The sequence below is a fragment of the Sturnus vulgaris genome, chromosome 3 (genome assembly GCF_052056855.1).
Source record: "Sturnus vulgaris isolate bStuVul1 chromosome 3, bStuVul1.hap1, whole genome shotgun sequence".
In the NCBI taxonomy this organism is placed as follows: Eukaryota; Metazoa; Chordata; class Aves; order Passeriformes; family Sturnidae; genus Sturnus; species Sturnus vulgaris.
In genome coordinates, this window is record NC_142245.1 from 8,399,362 (window position 1) to 8,411,982 (window position 12,621).

The 12,621-nt window shown below is 40.3% G+C and overlaps 2 protein-coding genes across 2 annotated transcripts in view; both read left to right on the forward strand.

The window, feature by feature from the left end:
• The window catches only part of COMMD1 (copper metabolism domain containing 1), an 87,671-nt gene extending 80,800 nt beyond the window's left edge, over positions 1-6,871 (forward strand). Inside the window, exon 3 of the mRNA XM_088160915.1 lies at positions 6,735-6,871. Within this exon, the coding sequence (XP_088017041.1) occupies positions 6,735-6,740 (6 nt within the window). The 3' untranslated portion in view covers positions 6,741-6,871. The remainder of the gene's footprint in view (positions 1-6,734) is intronic.
• B3GNT2 (UDP-GlcNAc:betaGal beta-1,3-N-acetylglucosaminyltransferase 2) lies at positions 6,744-9,171 on the forward strand. The gene has a single exon (XM_014892631.2). It carries the CDS (start codon positions 6,744-6,746, stop codon positions 7,935-7,937), a length of 1,194 nt encoding a protein of 397 aa, XP_014748117.1. The 3' UTR covers positions 7,938-9,171.
• The last annotated feature ends 3,450 nt before the right edge of the window (positions 9,172-12,621 follow it).

The window sequence follows — 12,621 nt, forward strand, 5'->3', positions numbered from 1 at the left end:
GTTTGGCCCTGCCCAAGGGAGTTCTGGATGAAGGTGGGAGCCAGCAGCAGCAGCAGCATGCTGGTACATGAAAGCTGAGGCTAAGGACAGATGGGCTCTGCTGTGGCCTGGGCTGTGTGAGCCTTCCCTCTTCTCCTGCACTATTCCTGGTGTTTGTGCGGCACATCTTGGTGTGATGTGAGCTGGCTGAAAGCTAATTGCTGCTTTGTTGTAGGCTCTTTACTGCCCTCCAGCTCTCTGAACTGATTCACCACAATCAAATCAGTGCAAAGGTTGCACTGTGCAGCTTATGCGGGGGACGGAATAAATTTACAGGAATGAGTCAGCTATGACTGAAACTGTTTTAAACTGCCATGGAACTGTGCTCCCCCACTTCTAATTGATATGGTGAATGACAATTTTGTTCCAAGAAATATTTCTGTGCTGATGCTCGGTTAAACTCCTTCTCTTGATTCTTTATAATTTACTCTTCGTTCAAGCTGAAGCCTGTCAAGTGAAAGATGAAGTTTTTAAATCAGAATCTGGCAGCTCCGGGTTATTCCTAACAAATTCTCAATGTCATCATTCTCAAGCTTGAACTGACCTTAGAATGGCATGAGAATTTTTTCTATTAACAAACTGGGAAAAACAGGTCACATCTGCTACCACAGGCCCTCAACTGCTGGCATATTAAACTTTAATATTAATTTTAATGAATTATGAGTGAGTTGAGTGTGAAATCTCAATTACTGAAAAAAAATCCCGAAAACCAACAACCTAAAACATTTTTACTGTTAAACAAAGAAACCAAATTTTTTCATCACAAGACTTGTTATTTTGGGTTTGGTTTTTTTCCATGGACAGTTAGGAACACTTTCATAGCTGTCTAGTGTGGCTGCAGGCATGCCAGTGTAGAATGGTAATGTTAGCATGATGCACTGATTTATTGAGACACTACCATTGTTTAAACTGACTTATGTAGGTGTGGTGTACATGTGCAGCTACGTTGCTTGTTCATCCCTGTGGAAAACCATGCCCAAACTCAACTAAGTCTATACCAGCAGAAAAACTGGAATATCCATTAAACCCGGGATTGAGTTTACAGGATATTTTTCATAATGGCCTTTTCTTGCATATGCTTTGATCTTCTACAGAAACACAAGATTTCAAATATGAAACTGAATGTTCTTTCACCCAATCCAAGGATTTAATTTTAACAGGTTAAAAGAAAATATTTAGGTCTAACTTGCAGTGAATTCAGTAGGTGCACCATATTTAAATATTTTCTCAATCAAACCCAGAGCTTTTGTGAGAGGCACCTGCAAATAACTTAAAATACAGAGAGGGTTGGGATGATCTGATGATTTACTGGTAACTGACTTATTTAAAAATGGCTGAAAAAATAGATTACTTTCTGGTTGAAGGTTTGGGGATTTCAGCAATTTGGTTTGGGGTTGAAAATAGTCAGTTTGAGACAGTGGTGAGCCAATGGTGTCTCTTCCTTCTCTAAGTGTTCTGTCAAGCAGGAATTTCACATAGGGTGCTTTCAAAGAAGTTAAAAGTAAGTTTTTAGGGTTCAATGACTTTGTAAAGATAACCTTATGCAAAGATAATTCGATGAACTTTGTGGGTGCTGCTGCAGTATTTCTAAGCACCAATATAAGGTCAACAAAACTTCTGTTTCATAAATGTTGTTTTAAATAGCACACCTTAAAAGGCAAGGTTCTGGTAGCTTTTCTGCTGAAGGGGCTAGAGCTAGGGGGAGACCTGAAATTAATCCAAATGGTGACAGAAAACAGTAAAACTTACTTTGAAGATTCTGGAATTCTGCTCCTCAGAACTTAGCATTCATTAGTAAATGAAAGAACTAGTTAGTCTTTTAATAGCGCAGTTGAAAACTGACATCAGTAGTATTCAGTAGTGTGGGGCACAAATGAAGTAGATATTAGAGAGAGGGAGTTTTGAGTTCTTACGAAGCTTTTACAAACTTGAATGCAGGGGGGATTTTCCCCACCGGTTTGTAGCAACTTTTGACAAGTTAACTTCTGGAGTTTCACCGGAGTATGACTGCTCTGAGCAATGCCTTGAGATGCTGTGAGTTATCTGATTGCTTGGAGAAGCGAGACTGGATAAGAAAAACCTGCTGCCATGCAGGTGGTAGCAGTATGAGAGATTTAAAGGTAGTGCTCACAGATCCCACAGGTCGTTGCAGGGGCTGTCTGCACTGCAGCTGCTGGCTCCAGCAATGACCTGCTGGCAGGTTTGTAGGATAGTGTTCTCACCTAATGGAGGCTGGCTCGGATCGCTGAGCCCCAGTGCAGGAATGTGGTCACTTGTGGCTGGTGCTGGAGAAGAACCCTGCTGGAACATGTTTCCTCTGCTCGGTTGTGGTTGTGACTGGGTGAGGTCAGAGAGCCTGCAAGTGGAGTCTTGCTTTGCTGTTGCACTCCAGAGCCATTCCTTGTGTGGGGTGCACGATGACTTCATGATCTTTGTGCTGAACTGAGTGTTTTGGTAGGAGGCTTACACCTCATACCAAACCCCACTGATAACTCTAAAAAAAATCTCCTACATTTTTAAAGTACTAGATTATTTCTTTTTGGTCTTGTTATTGTCTCATCAAAAATTACTAGATAGAAGGGAGAGGGCTGACAGATGAAAGTTCATCATGCAGCTTGTATGGCAAACGTATATAGAGAAAATAATGTCATGTATTTTTTATTTACCATTTGTGTTTTCCAAGGGTTCCTCTCCTTGTGTGGCAATAGAATAGTGAATCGTTCCAAGTTCTTGGTGTAGGGAGAAACTGAGGAATCTGTATCATTCATAGAAGTTGAAAATCTCGAGACACTCAAAAAATGGTTGGATAAAGTGAGACTAGGCTCAATTACATAAGTAAACATTGCTCAAGTGCAGGTCTGGCCCTCTAAAACCTTATTAAAGAAAACCAGGGGAGCATTACTAGACAAATGCCTTGCTACCATTGGTTTTCTTGGATATGAGGGTTTCTTTGGTGAGGTTTTGGTATTGCTTTTGAGATTTTTTTTTTTTTTTTTTGAGTAAAAATCTGCTGAAGATAACTTGGAGAATTGGGAGAGAGAATGTGAAATTATTTTGGCATTTATTAAAACTTTTTATAATTCTTTATGCCTTGGGCTGTGTTTTAGGAAAATATATGCACATCCTTCCCTAGTCTTGCTATATTTACTCAGATCTTGAAATTCCATGCCTGAGTTTCACTGGTGCCCTTTGGTATTAAAATACCGGAAGATTAGAATTTCTCCCAAAGCTAAATAATATGCTGGAAGATGTCTCAAAGCAGGTATATGCGAATAATTAAAACTAATGTTAAAATAAACATCATCTGCTCTGCATTTCCGTGCAGTTCTTGATGCTTTGAGTAGCGTGTTGTTATCGTGGTTACTTTCCTGAAGCTGGAACATTGTTTCAGACTGTCTTGGAGAGCACAGGAAACATTGACTGTTTCCAGTGTTAACCACTGTGTGAGGTGGGCTTCAGCAGAAGGGCAACGTGGCTATCTGTTCATTATTCTCCTGTTCTTAAGGTCTTCTTAATTACTGTCGTATGAAAGGGGATTTGTGTAAAATTAGGAGGGGGGGGGGAAAGAGGTTCGACAATGTGCAGTTAGAAAATAAACAGCGTTCAAGTTCTTCAAAGCTGGAAATAGGACAGACTTGTTACAACAGCCCAGGGCTCTCAACATCATCTCGTTCCAAAACCGTGCTGTTGCTCAGTTCAGAAATCTCTTACTCACTGAACAGAGCCAAGCTAATAAGACAACTTATGCATCTCACAGGAGGTTAGAAGAAATCCATATGGCTTGTGATGTGTTAAGCAGCTAAAACAGTTAACTTCAGAAGCAGCCGTGTCACTACTGCACGTGCTGTTGCTAGTACTGTCAGAAGTGGTGCTGCATGTACAGCTGCTGTAAGGGATATCAGGCCCTAACTTGAAGTTACATGGGAACATCCAAGCCTGCCCTAGCACCAGTTACAGTCTCTGCAAAGACAGAAGGGTGGTTATGTCTGTTAGATACCTAAATCACAGCTTAGCTTTACCAGATTCCTGATAGTTTAGTCCTGGACCAGTAAGGTGGTAGGTGTGATACCTGCTGGTAACAGGGCTTATCTTTTGTCAGCCTCACTAAGTAAATGGACTTGTAATGCTTGGGTTTGACAGTCAGGCAATGTAGATGTGGTCCTCAACCCACTTAGAAAATACAGCCTAACTCCTGCCCTCAGAAAAATATTTACAGTGAAAGGCCATGGCTTCTGTCAGTCTTGAAGGAGGTGGAGAAGTTGGGTGTTTTACCTTGGGCCTGCACAAATGATTAGATTGGTTCAGCTGTTTGTGGATCCACAGCCTGGAACAGAGTAGAGGCTGGCAGTACTTGCTTGCAGTGGTTGAGACCATTTACTGTGCTTTGTGAAATGGAACCACTGTCATCTTGCCAGACTTGTACTTTTTCTACTGAAAAGCTCTACCAGGTCTAACAGTAAATGGGGACTTTTCTGCTCAGGGATCCCTGTCTCATTTACCACAAGGGATTGCAGTCATAGTGGACTGAAGGATTTTGTTAAGTATTTGAAATAAAGTCTTTGCAAATGGTGTCTCACTGTGTCAGAGGAGTCTCAGGTCAAGTATCCAGATGCCTTAGAGGTGTTGAATACTCTCAGCTTGGTAAGGTGGGGGCTATGACAGATGAGCTGTGTGGTGCTGCGTATCCTGAAAAATCAAACTTTGGCTGAAATCCCGTGTTTGTTGGCTGTTCCTAGGAGGGAGTGGTCACCCTGTTGTCCCTGGAGTCCTGGGATTGTAGGTCAAATACCACATCATTTGTTGCTTAGTGTGAAGTGCTGTAGAGGACAGGGCAGATAAGCCCTGATATTCATGCTGAGCTCAGTGGAACAGCATGAAAGGGGATGGCTCCTTCTCCGGTATTTTTTGTGTCTAGTGAAAGGGAAATGTAGAAAACCAATGTATTTATCTGTTTTTAGTGGCAGTTGAAAAAGGAAGATAAAGTTCCTTGGAAGTCTGTGTGACCAACCTCAGTGCGTTTTTAGCAGTTCAGCTGTTTATCTTAAACAATGGCACTGACCACAAGTGCGGTTTTGTCTTTGAGGTATATAAGAAAACTACTTTAAAATTAGAACAGAAACTTCATCGGTGACTGAGAGTAGAATACAAAATAAAGTAGATCTGGCCTGGGCATATACAGAGATAAATGTGCATATAGTACATGAGGAAGCACAGGCGTTTTTCTGAGAGGCTGTTTTTTTTAGGAGTGGCTTTGGATTTCAGTTCCAGAGAAACACCCACACACACCTTTTGGGATTTAATAATGGTTATGGGTCCAATAAGAGAAAAAAAGATTACTGATTATTTACTTACTTCTTTCTTCCTAAATTTTTAGTAGTTTAGTGTTTAACTTGTTGAGGAGTAAGACAAAGTAAGACTGATGAAACCATGAGAGACCAAGGGCGAGTGTAGCTCAGGTGTCAGGGGATGGCTGATAAAAAGAAAACAGCATCAAGTAAAAGGTGTACTTCTTAGTCTGCCTCCCTGTCTGCTGTTGCTCTGTGACCTCAGGGCCTGAGACTGCTCACATCTGGACTTTCAACAGTTTGTACGAATTCTTTATTACATTAGGTTTTTCTGATCTTCCAATAGTCATTTATACTCCTGGCACATGAAAGTGTCTTTGACAGTGAGTTCTGTATGTGGCTTCAGCGTAGTCTTTGTAGCCTTCTTAGTAATTCTGAATTATTTGTGGAGCTTGTACATTGACGTACCCCAGGGCTGGTAAACAGTTTGGTAAGCACTGTTGTAGAGGAACACACTGTTTTCATGTTGCTCCTTGTATTGTATTCTTTGTACCTGCATTCTGACAGCTGTGGACGAAAGAGGGATTGATCCACTTTCTCCCCCAGTAAAAACTGAAGATGGATACAGAACTTCTGGTATGAGAAAGATGTACACATACTGTTCCAGATATGCATATATGGGAGACCTCTCCTTTTAAAATTTATTTTTAGGGTTTTTTTTCTTCCTGGTAGTAATTGTCCTTCTATTTTCATTTACTGTTTGAATTCCTTTTTTCCAGTTGGGGGCGGGGGGGGGTGGGGAATTTCAAGTTCATGTTCCCTTCTGTCTGAATATCAGAAATGCAGCTGGCAAGTTTTGTCAACCTTTCTTCCAAGGAACAGCTAAGTGAAATTGTCAGAAACTGATTGTGTGCTTTAAAATTTGGCTCTGCCCATTATGTAGTTGGAAGGTGTAAGAGTGCAAGTATAAAAGCTTGAAACCTAATTTAAAAATAACTGACCTTATCATATAGCAATTTATTCTATACCTTTCAGCTCACCTTACTAGCAGAAAAAAAGGGTTTCTCAGCCCGTTGCCAAGCTGAGGGCTCCGATTCTAATTATTATACAGTCAGTGTTTAAAGGGGATTTAAATGAGAAGCAAAAAACTGCTGGCTGATTTTGACTCGCCATGAAAAGCTGTGTAACTTTCCTAAGCTGCAAATGGAAGCTTCACATTTATACCAGCTTGCTGATGAAACCCCAAACCATATGTGTGTGTATTAGAGACAGATTAGCTTTTGCTTCTTCAGGGGTGTAGGTAACCTTGCTTTTTAGGCTAACTTACATTTGAAAGCAGTTTGCATTTTTAATGAGATAAGAACTTGCTGTGAAGAAAGCTAAAAATCTTTTTTAAAAATTTATTTCTAGATATGAGAAATGAGTGTTGGACGCAGAAGATTAAAGCTGCTGGGAATTCTGATGATGGTAAACATTTTTATTTATGTGATTGTGGAAGTCTCGAAGAGCGGTAGCCAAGACAAGAATGCAAAAGGCCGTGTTGTTATACCACGTAGCAAATTCTGGAGGAAATACACTCCTCACAAAGCTTATTGGAACAAACAGCAACAGAAGCTTGAGCTGCTGTACAACCCTATTCTGTCCTTGCTTTCCAATATGACTGTGGAAGAGAACTTAATTTCTAACCTGAGTGCTCTCAATTCCTGTGATCCTGACCCCTTGGTTCACTCAGAGGTTAGTGACTTTGCAGACTTGCCAGACAGATTCAAAGACTTCCTCCTCTATTTAAGGTGTAGAAATTACTCATTGCTAATGGATCAGCCAAACAAGTGTGAACAGAAACCTTTCCTGTTGCTGGCTATTAAGTCACTTATACCCCATTTTGATAGAAGACAAGCAATTAGGGAATCCTGGGGCAAGGAAATAACATCAGGGGATGTGATAGTCAGAAGGGTCTTCTTACTTGGGCAGACCCCACCAGAGGATAATTTTCCTGACCTTTCACACATGATTAAATTTGAGAGTGACACCCACCAAGATATACTCCTCTGGAGCTACAGAGACACTTTCTTCAATCTGACTCTGAAAGAGGTGCTGTTTCTGAAGTGGGTCAGCAGCAGCTGCGCAAATGTCCAGTTTATTTTTAAGGGTGATGATGATGTTTTTGTGAATACCAATCAGATCCTGGATTACTTGAAGAGTTTATCAAAGGAAAAAGCCAAAGACTTATTTATAGGTGACGTGATCAAAGATGCTGGACCTCACAGAGAGAAAAAATTGAAGTACTACATCCCAGAAAGTGTCTATGAAGGTTCATATCCCCCGTACGCAGGAGGTGGCGGGTTCCTGTACTCTGGTGATCTGGCACTAAGACTGAATAATGCATCTGACCAGGTACTCCTCTACCCTATTGATGATGTTTATACTGGAATGTGCCTTCAGAAGCTTGGGCTTGCTCCAGAAAAACACAAAGGCTTCAAAACATTTGATATTGAAGAGAAATACAGAAATAACATCTGTTCCTACACAAACTTAATGTTAGTGCATAGTAGAAAACCTCAAGAAATGATTAGGATTTGGACACGCTTGCAAGATCCACACTTAAATTGTTAAAGTAATGTGCATAAGTGTCTTAAGCCCAAAAAAACTTTGCAAGTTTGGATCATTGAAGCTCTGTTTAATAGTTGAATTTTTGCTGTAAACTTTTTCCTGTACTTCTGAAAATGAGAGTAATACTAAAATTTGAAAGGATGGCTTGAAGGCTTGGTCCTGACTTTTCCACTGTCCTGGTGGTCGTTATGTTTCAATATTTGTCTTAATTTTAGAAAAGACTTTGAGGCTATAACTAGCTGTCAGTGACTGATTAGCTGTACTGGAAACAGGGATTGCTTACAACATTGCGTCTTTCATCAATTGTGATGGTGGAAGATCATTTTCCCTTGAGTAGTGTTTGTGTGTGGAAACCACTGTAAATTGAAAATACACAAATTGGGGGAATGTAGTTTTCTTTTTGGACATGATATGCTTAGGAGACTTTTGAATTTTTAATTCATAGTTTTCAGTCCTTTTGCACCCTGGAACAGTATATTTTTCCTTTACTTATTATCCTTTGTGCAAAGTGTACCTGTGTCTGAAGGATTTAAGGATTTACCCTTCTATTAGATGAAGCTGCCTTTTTTTTTTTTTTTTTTTTTTTTTTTAACAAAAAAGGTAATTCTGCTAGAAATGCCCTCTAAGAGCTCAATGTGTAAGGAAAAAGATTAGGGCTTTTTTTGGGGCTGAGCAGGTAGGGCTGCCCCTGCCTCGGGCCTATGTACTGAAGCTGACTTGTTGCTCATGTTATTTGTGTAGAAAGCTACTCTGGTCAATCCTTGCTTTCTTTTCGGGCACTAAATGTGATCAGGTAGTTTGATTTGATGGAAATGACTGAAATTGCACATTGCTTCATGAAAGCGTGGTTTGGGTCTCCTGTGATGCGGTGGCAAATCTAGAATTATGCAGATCCTGACCTTCAAATTCCAAACCAAACTTTGAAGTTTGCATGAAGCCTCATGTAGAGTTACATGTGTCCTTGAAACGCAGATCTTCTCTATTCCCACATCTTACTTATAAGAATTACTCTAAATAGTGGTTGCTTTCTTTGTATATGTAGAAGTGCCTGTCTATTTATTGTTCAGATTGAAGACCAAAACATTTTCTTAAATATATTTTGTGTAACATTTTGTTTGTATAGTGTTGTCACTCGGATATTTAAATAGAGCATGATATTTTAAATCTGAGATGTGTAACGTGGTAAATAAAGCTAATTGTTATTTTTGAATTTGAAAAATAAATTGTGATTTAAATATTTCTGGTAATGCCTCATGTTGACTTGCAGAGCATTTGCCCTCTACATTTCAGAAGTTCAGAAACAAAAGGTTTTATTTGACAGATTTCTCTAAGCCCATGTAGCAGACTATCAAGAAAATGTCACAATTGTATCTGTATTTATTAGATGCTGTAATAGATGGACAACTCTGGTGAAAGTAAGGGGGACATTAAGTGCCTTGGGACAAACAGTATGTAGAAAAATAATTGCACAACACCATTGCTAGTGCAATTGAAAGGAGTCAAGGAGTGGATTGAATGGCTGGCACTTGAATTTTAGATTGAAACAACTTGGCAGCAACACCTCTTTTTTGATTTTTCATCTGCTTTCTTTTTCCTTCGTTTACCTGGAACAAATGTTGTGCTTTATTTGTTAAGGGAGAGGTGAGGTGTTCTGGTCTTCCACCTCTTTGTTCTGTAGATGATCATGTTGACCTCAGCATGAATAAAAGGCTGTGCTCTGGTGTTGTGCTGTGAAGTTTGACCCTTGTGCTTTGTCATTTCTCATGGGAAGTGACACCTTTCTGAAAGAGCTGCAGGTTTTACATGAATTACTTCCTACCCTGTTGCTTTAAATATTCATGGGATTTTCCTCAAGATTTGGGCCAAGTGAAAGAAAGTTATGCTCATGGTGAGAGATGCAAGGAGAGATGTAGTGTTAAGAGTCTTGGAGGGGTAGAAGAAGGAAGTGGGTGAAAGGTGAGGTAGAGATGAAAGAGGGTGAGGGGAGACATGGAGGGGAAAGAGAGGCAGAGATAAGTGAGCACTGAACAAACTGCTGAGGTCCATGGGAGGATCAAACACAAACAGGAGGTTTGCAGCCAAAAGAGGGACAGGAAGAAAGCCCAAGAATTAAATTGTGTGAGTAAGATAGGGTGGAGAGCACATGTGGTGTTAAGTGAAACGGGTGTGATTGCCGGCATTAATTATTTAATTTATATGCTTCCCTGCAACCATGAGATAAAAAACAGGCCTCTTGTGTGGGACACATTTGATGATAAGGGAAAAACAGGCTGAGTGGCACTTGGGGAGGAGAAATGCTGTGAGAAAGCATTTCCCCACCTTCTGAAGGGATAGGAGAAAGGGCAGAGGACAAGGCTGAGCTGGAGGGCCAAATAGATAAAAGGTGCTGGGAGAGAAGTCTGATATATCTTTTGTTTACTCCAAGTGTGGAGAAGCACTGCTGGCTGTGCCTGGTCCACTCCCACAGAGAAAGAATTGTCTTGGCAAATAATTGAGTGTGTGGAGTGAAGAGTAAGGGAAATAAATAAAAGAGATGAACAGAATGTATCCAAAAGCACAATGGGAATGGGATTTGGGGACAGTTGGGACATAGATGAAAAGTCTTTAAAAAGTATTTGCAACAACCTGTATCTGCTGTATTCTACTGTATCTTTCTTAAATGCTGTTAAATACTTAAATTTCTGTTGTATGTTTTCTTAAAGGGAGTCTACTAAGATGAAGGCATGAAAAATTTGACTACAATGGAAAGAATGGAATTTGAAAACTGAAATAAGATGTGTTTGGATGCAGTCTTTGTTCTTTTTTCTTCCCTGAATACAGCAGGGAGAACGAAGTGCTGCTGTGATTAAACAACACTGCATCAGAGTGAGCCATTAGAATCCATTAGCTTGTTTGTATAAAGGCTCAGGCCTTTGCTTCAAAATCCAGTTGGGAGGAGGAAATATAGGATAAGGAAGGTAAATGAGCTATAATTAATGCACAAATTATAAGGTTTATCTTATGGAGGATGGAGTCCCTGTTTTATGCCAGTTGGTTCCTTGGCCTGACTGCATTTTACACTTGAATCCCTTCCTCCCCTACCCAGTTTTATTTTGTTATGTAGGCTTGAGTGAAATGTAGCACTTGACAGGGCTGGTGATAAGAGAATTCCTGGCAGTGCTTTTCAATGTTGGGAGCACAGAAAGCCAAGCTTCTAAAAGGGTTTTGGCTGGAAAATACAAGAAAGAGGCAGATTAGAATTCACTGGAAGGTTTGCACTGGGTATGCAAGTCAGCAAGGATCCTCATGGAGGTAATGCTGAATTTGGGCTTTGTGATGCAGCAGTGAGCAATCCAGCTCTTACCTGGTACTGCTGCTCTAATCTGGCCTACAGTTATCATTCACCCCCTGAAATTTGGCCTCCTTTCCCTTTTGCCTTACTGTACCTCATATGCCTAAGATTTCGAGTTGCATATACTTGAGGGCACCAATCCAAATGAGTTCTGCACTGTGCTGTTTCCTTCTCAGAATAGTCATGAAACCAACTTAGTAGGCAAATAGGGCAGGGAGAGCTGCTTAATGGATCCGTTTCATGGACAGTAATCGTTAAGGTGCTTCTGAATGGAGCAATGTCTGTCAATCAGCCTGAGCACAAAACACTCTTTAAATTCTCTGCATTCTCTTCCTCTAACTTTTTAAAACTGTTGCCCCCTTCCTTGCTGGATGTAAGTGAGACAAGGAATGGGAGTGAGAATTAAGGTAAACTGCAGTTCTGGAAGCAAATTTTCAAAATGTCTGGAGTGATGAAATACTGAACAGGTCAGTTTTTCTGTTGTTGTGCTTAGACCAGGTACTTGATTGCTAATCACAATTTATATTTGTATTGGCTCAGCCTGCTCTAAGTAGTGTTTAAACAGCTCTGGTTGAATTCTGCTGAGGGGTGGCTGAGCAGCATCTTGTGTGTTTTGCAAGCCAGCGTTTTCAAAAGATAGAGTCCATTTCCATTTGTCAATGAAAACATTTGTGCCCTGTCTAATAGCACCTGACTGGACCCGGTGAACTGGGCTTAAGTTGGTCTTGGGGTGTCAGTCATCACTTCAGGCTCTGTTAACATCTGTGTAGCTATGGAACAAATCTTTGTGACCTCAATTTTTGCTCAGTTTTCTGTATTTTCACGTTGTTGCAGTTATAGATGTATATTTATAAGTTGCCTTCAAGCCTAAGGACTTCAGACATGAGTTATGTGCTTCAGTTGAATCCACATTGAGTTTCCTCTCAGAAATACATTAAGATAAATTTGACAATTTCAAAATCTATATGGAGAAAATTCCAGTCAATCTCCTAATTTCTAGGCTCCTTGATTTACCTCTGCATGTTCAACCTGTGTCATTTCCAGTCTTTCCTGCTAAGCTCTCCATCTAAATGAATCTATCTTTCCTGCCTTGTCATATGTTTTTGTTCCCTCTGTCCCCTTATCTCTCTCCTCTTTTGGTGGACACTGTACCTGCCTTGCCAGTAAACTTCAAGGTTTTCTGAGAAAGTTACAAAAGACTTACAAAATCACTTCTATCAGATCCTGATTTCAAACTGTTTTGAACACGGGAGTAACTGGAGCAAAAATGTTGAGCTGCCAAACAAGCTGTAAACTTTCTGATTTTGGAGGTGGCTTTTCTATTGCCATTGTAATTTCTTTACACAAAACTGCTCT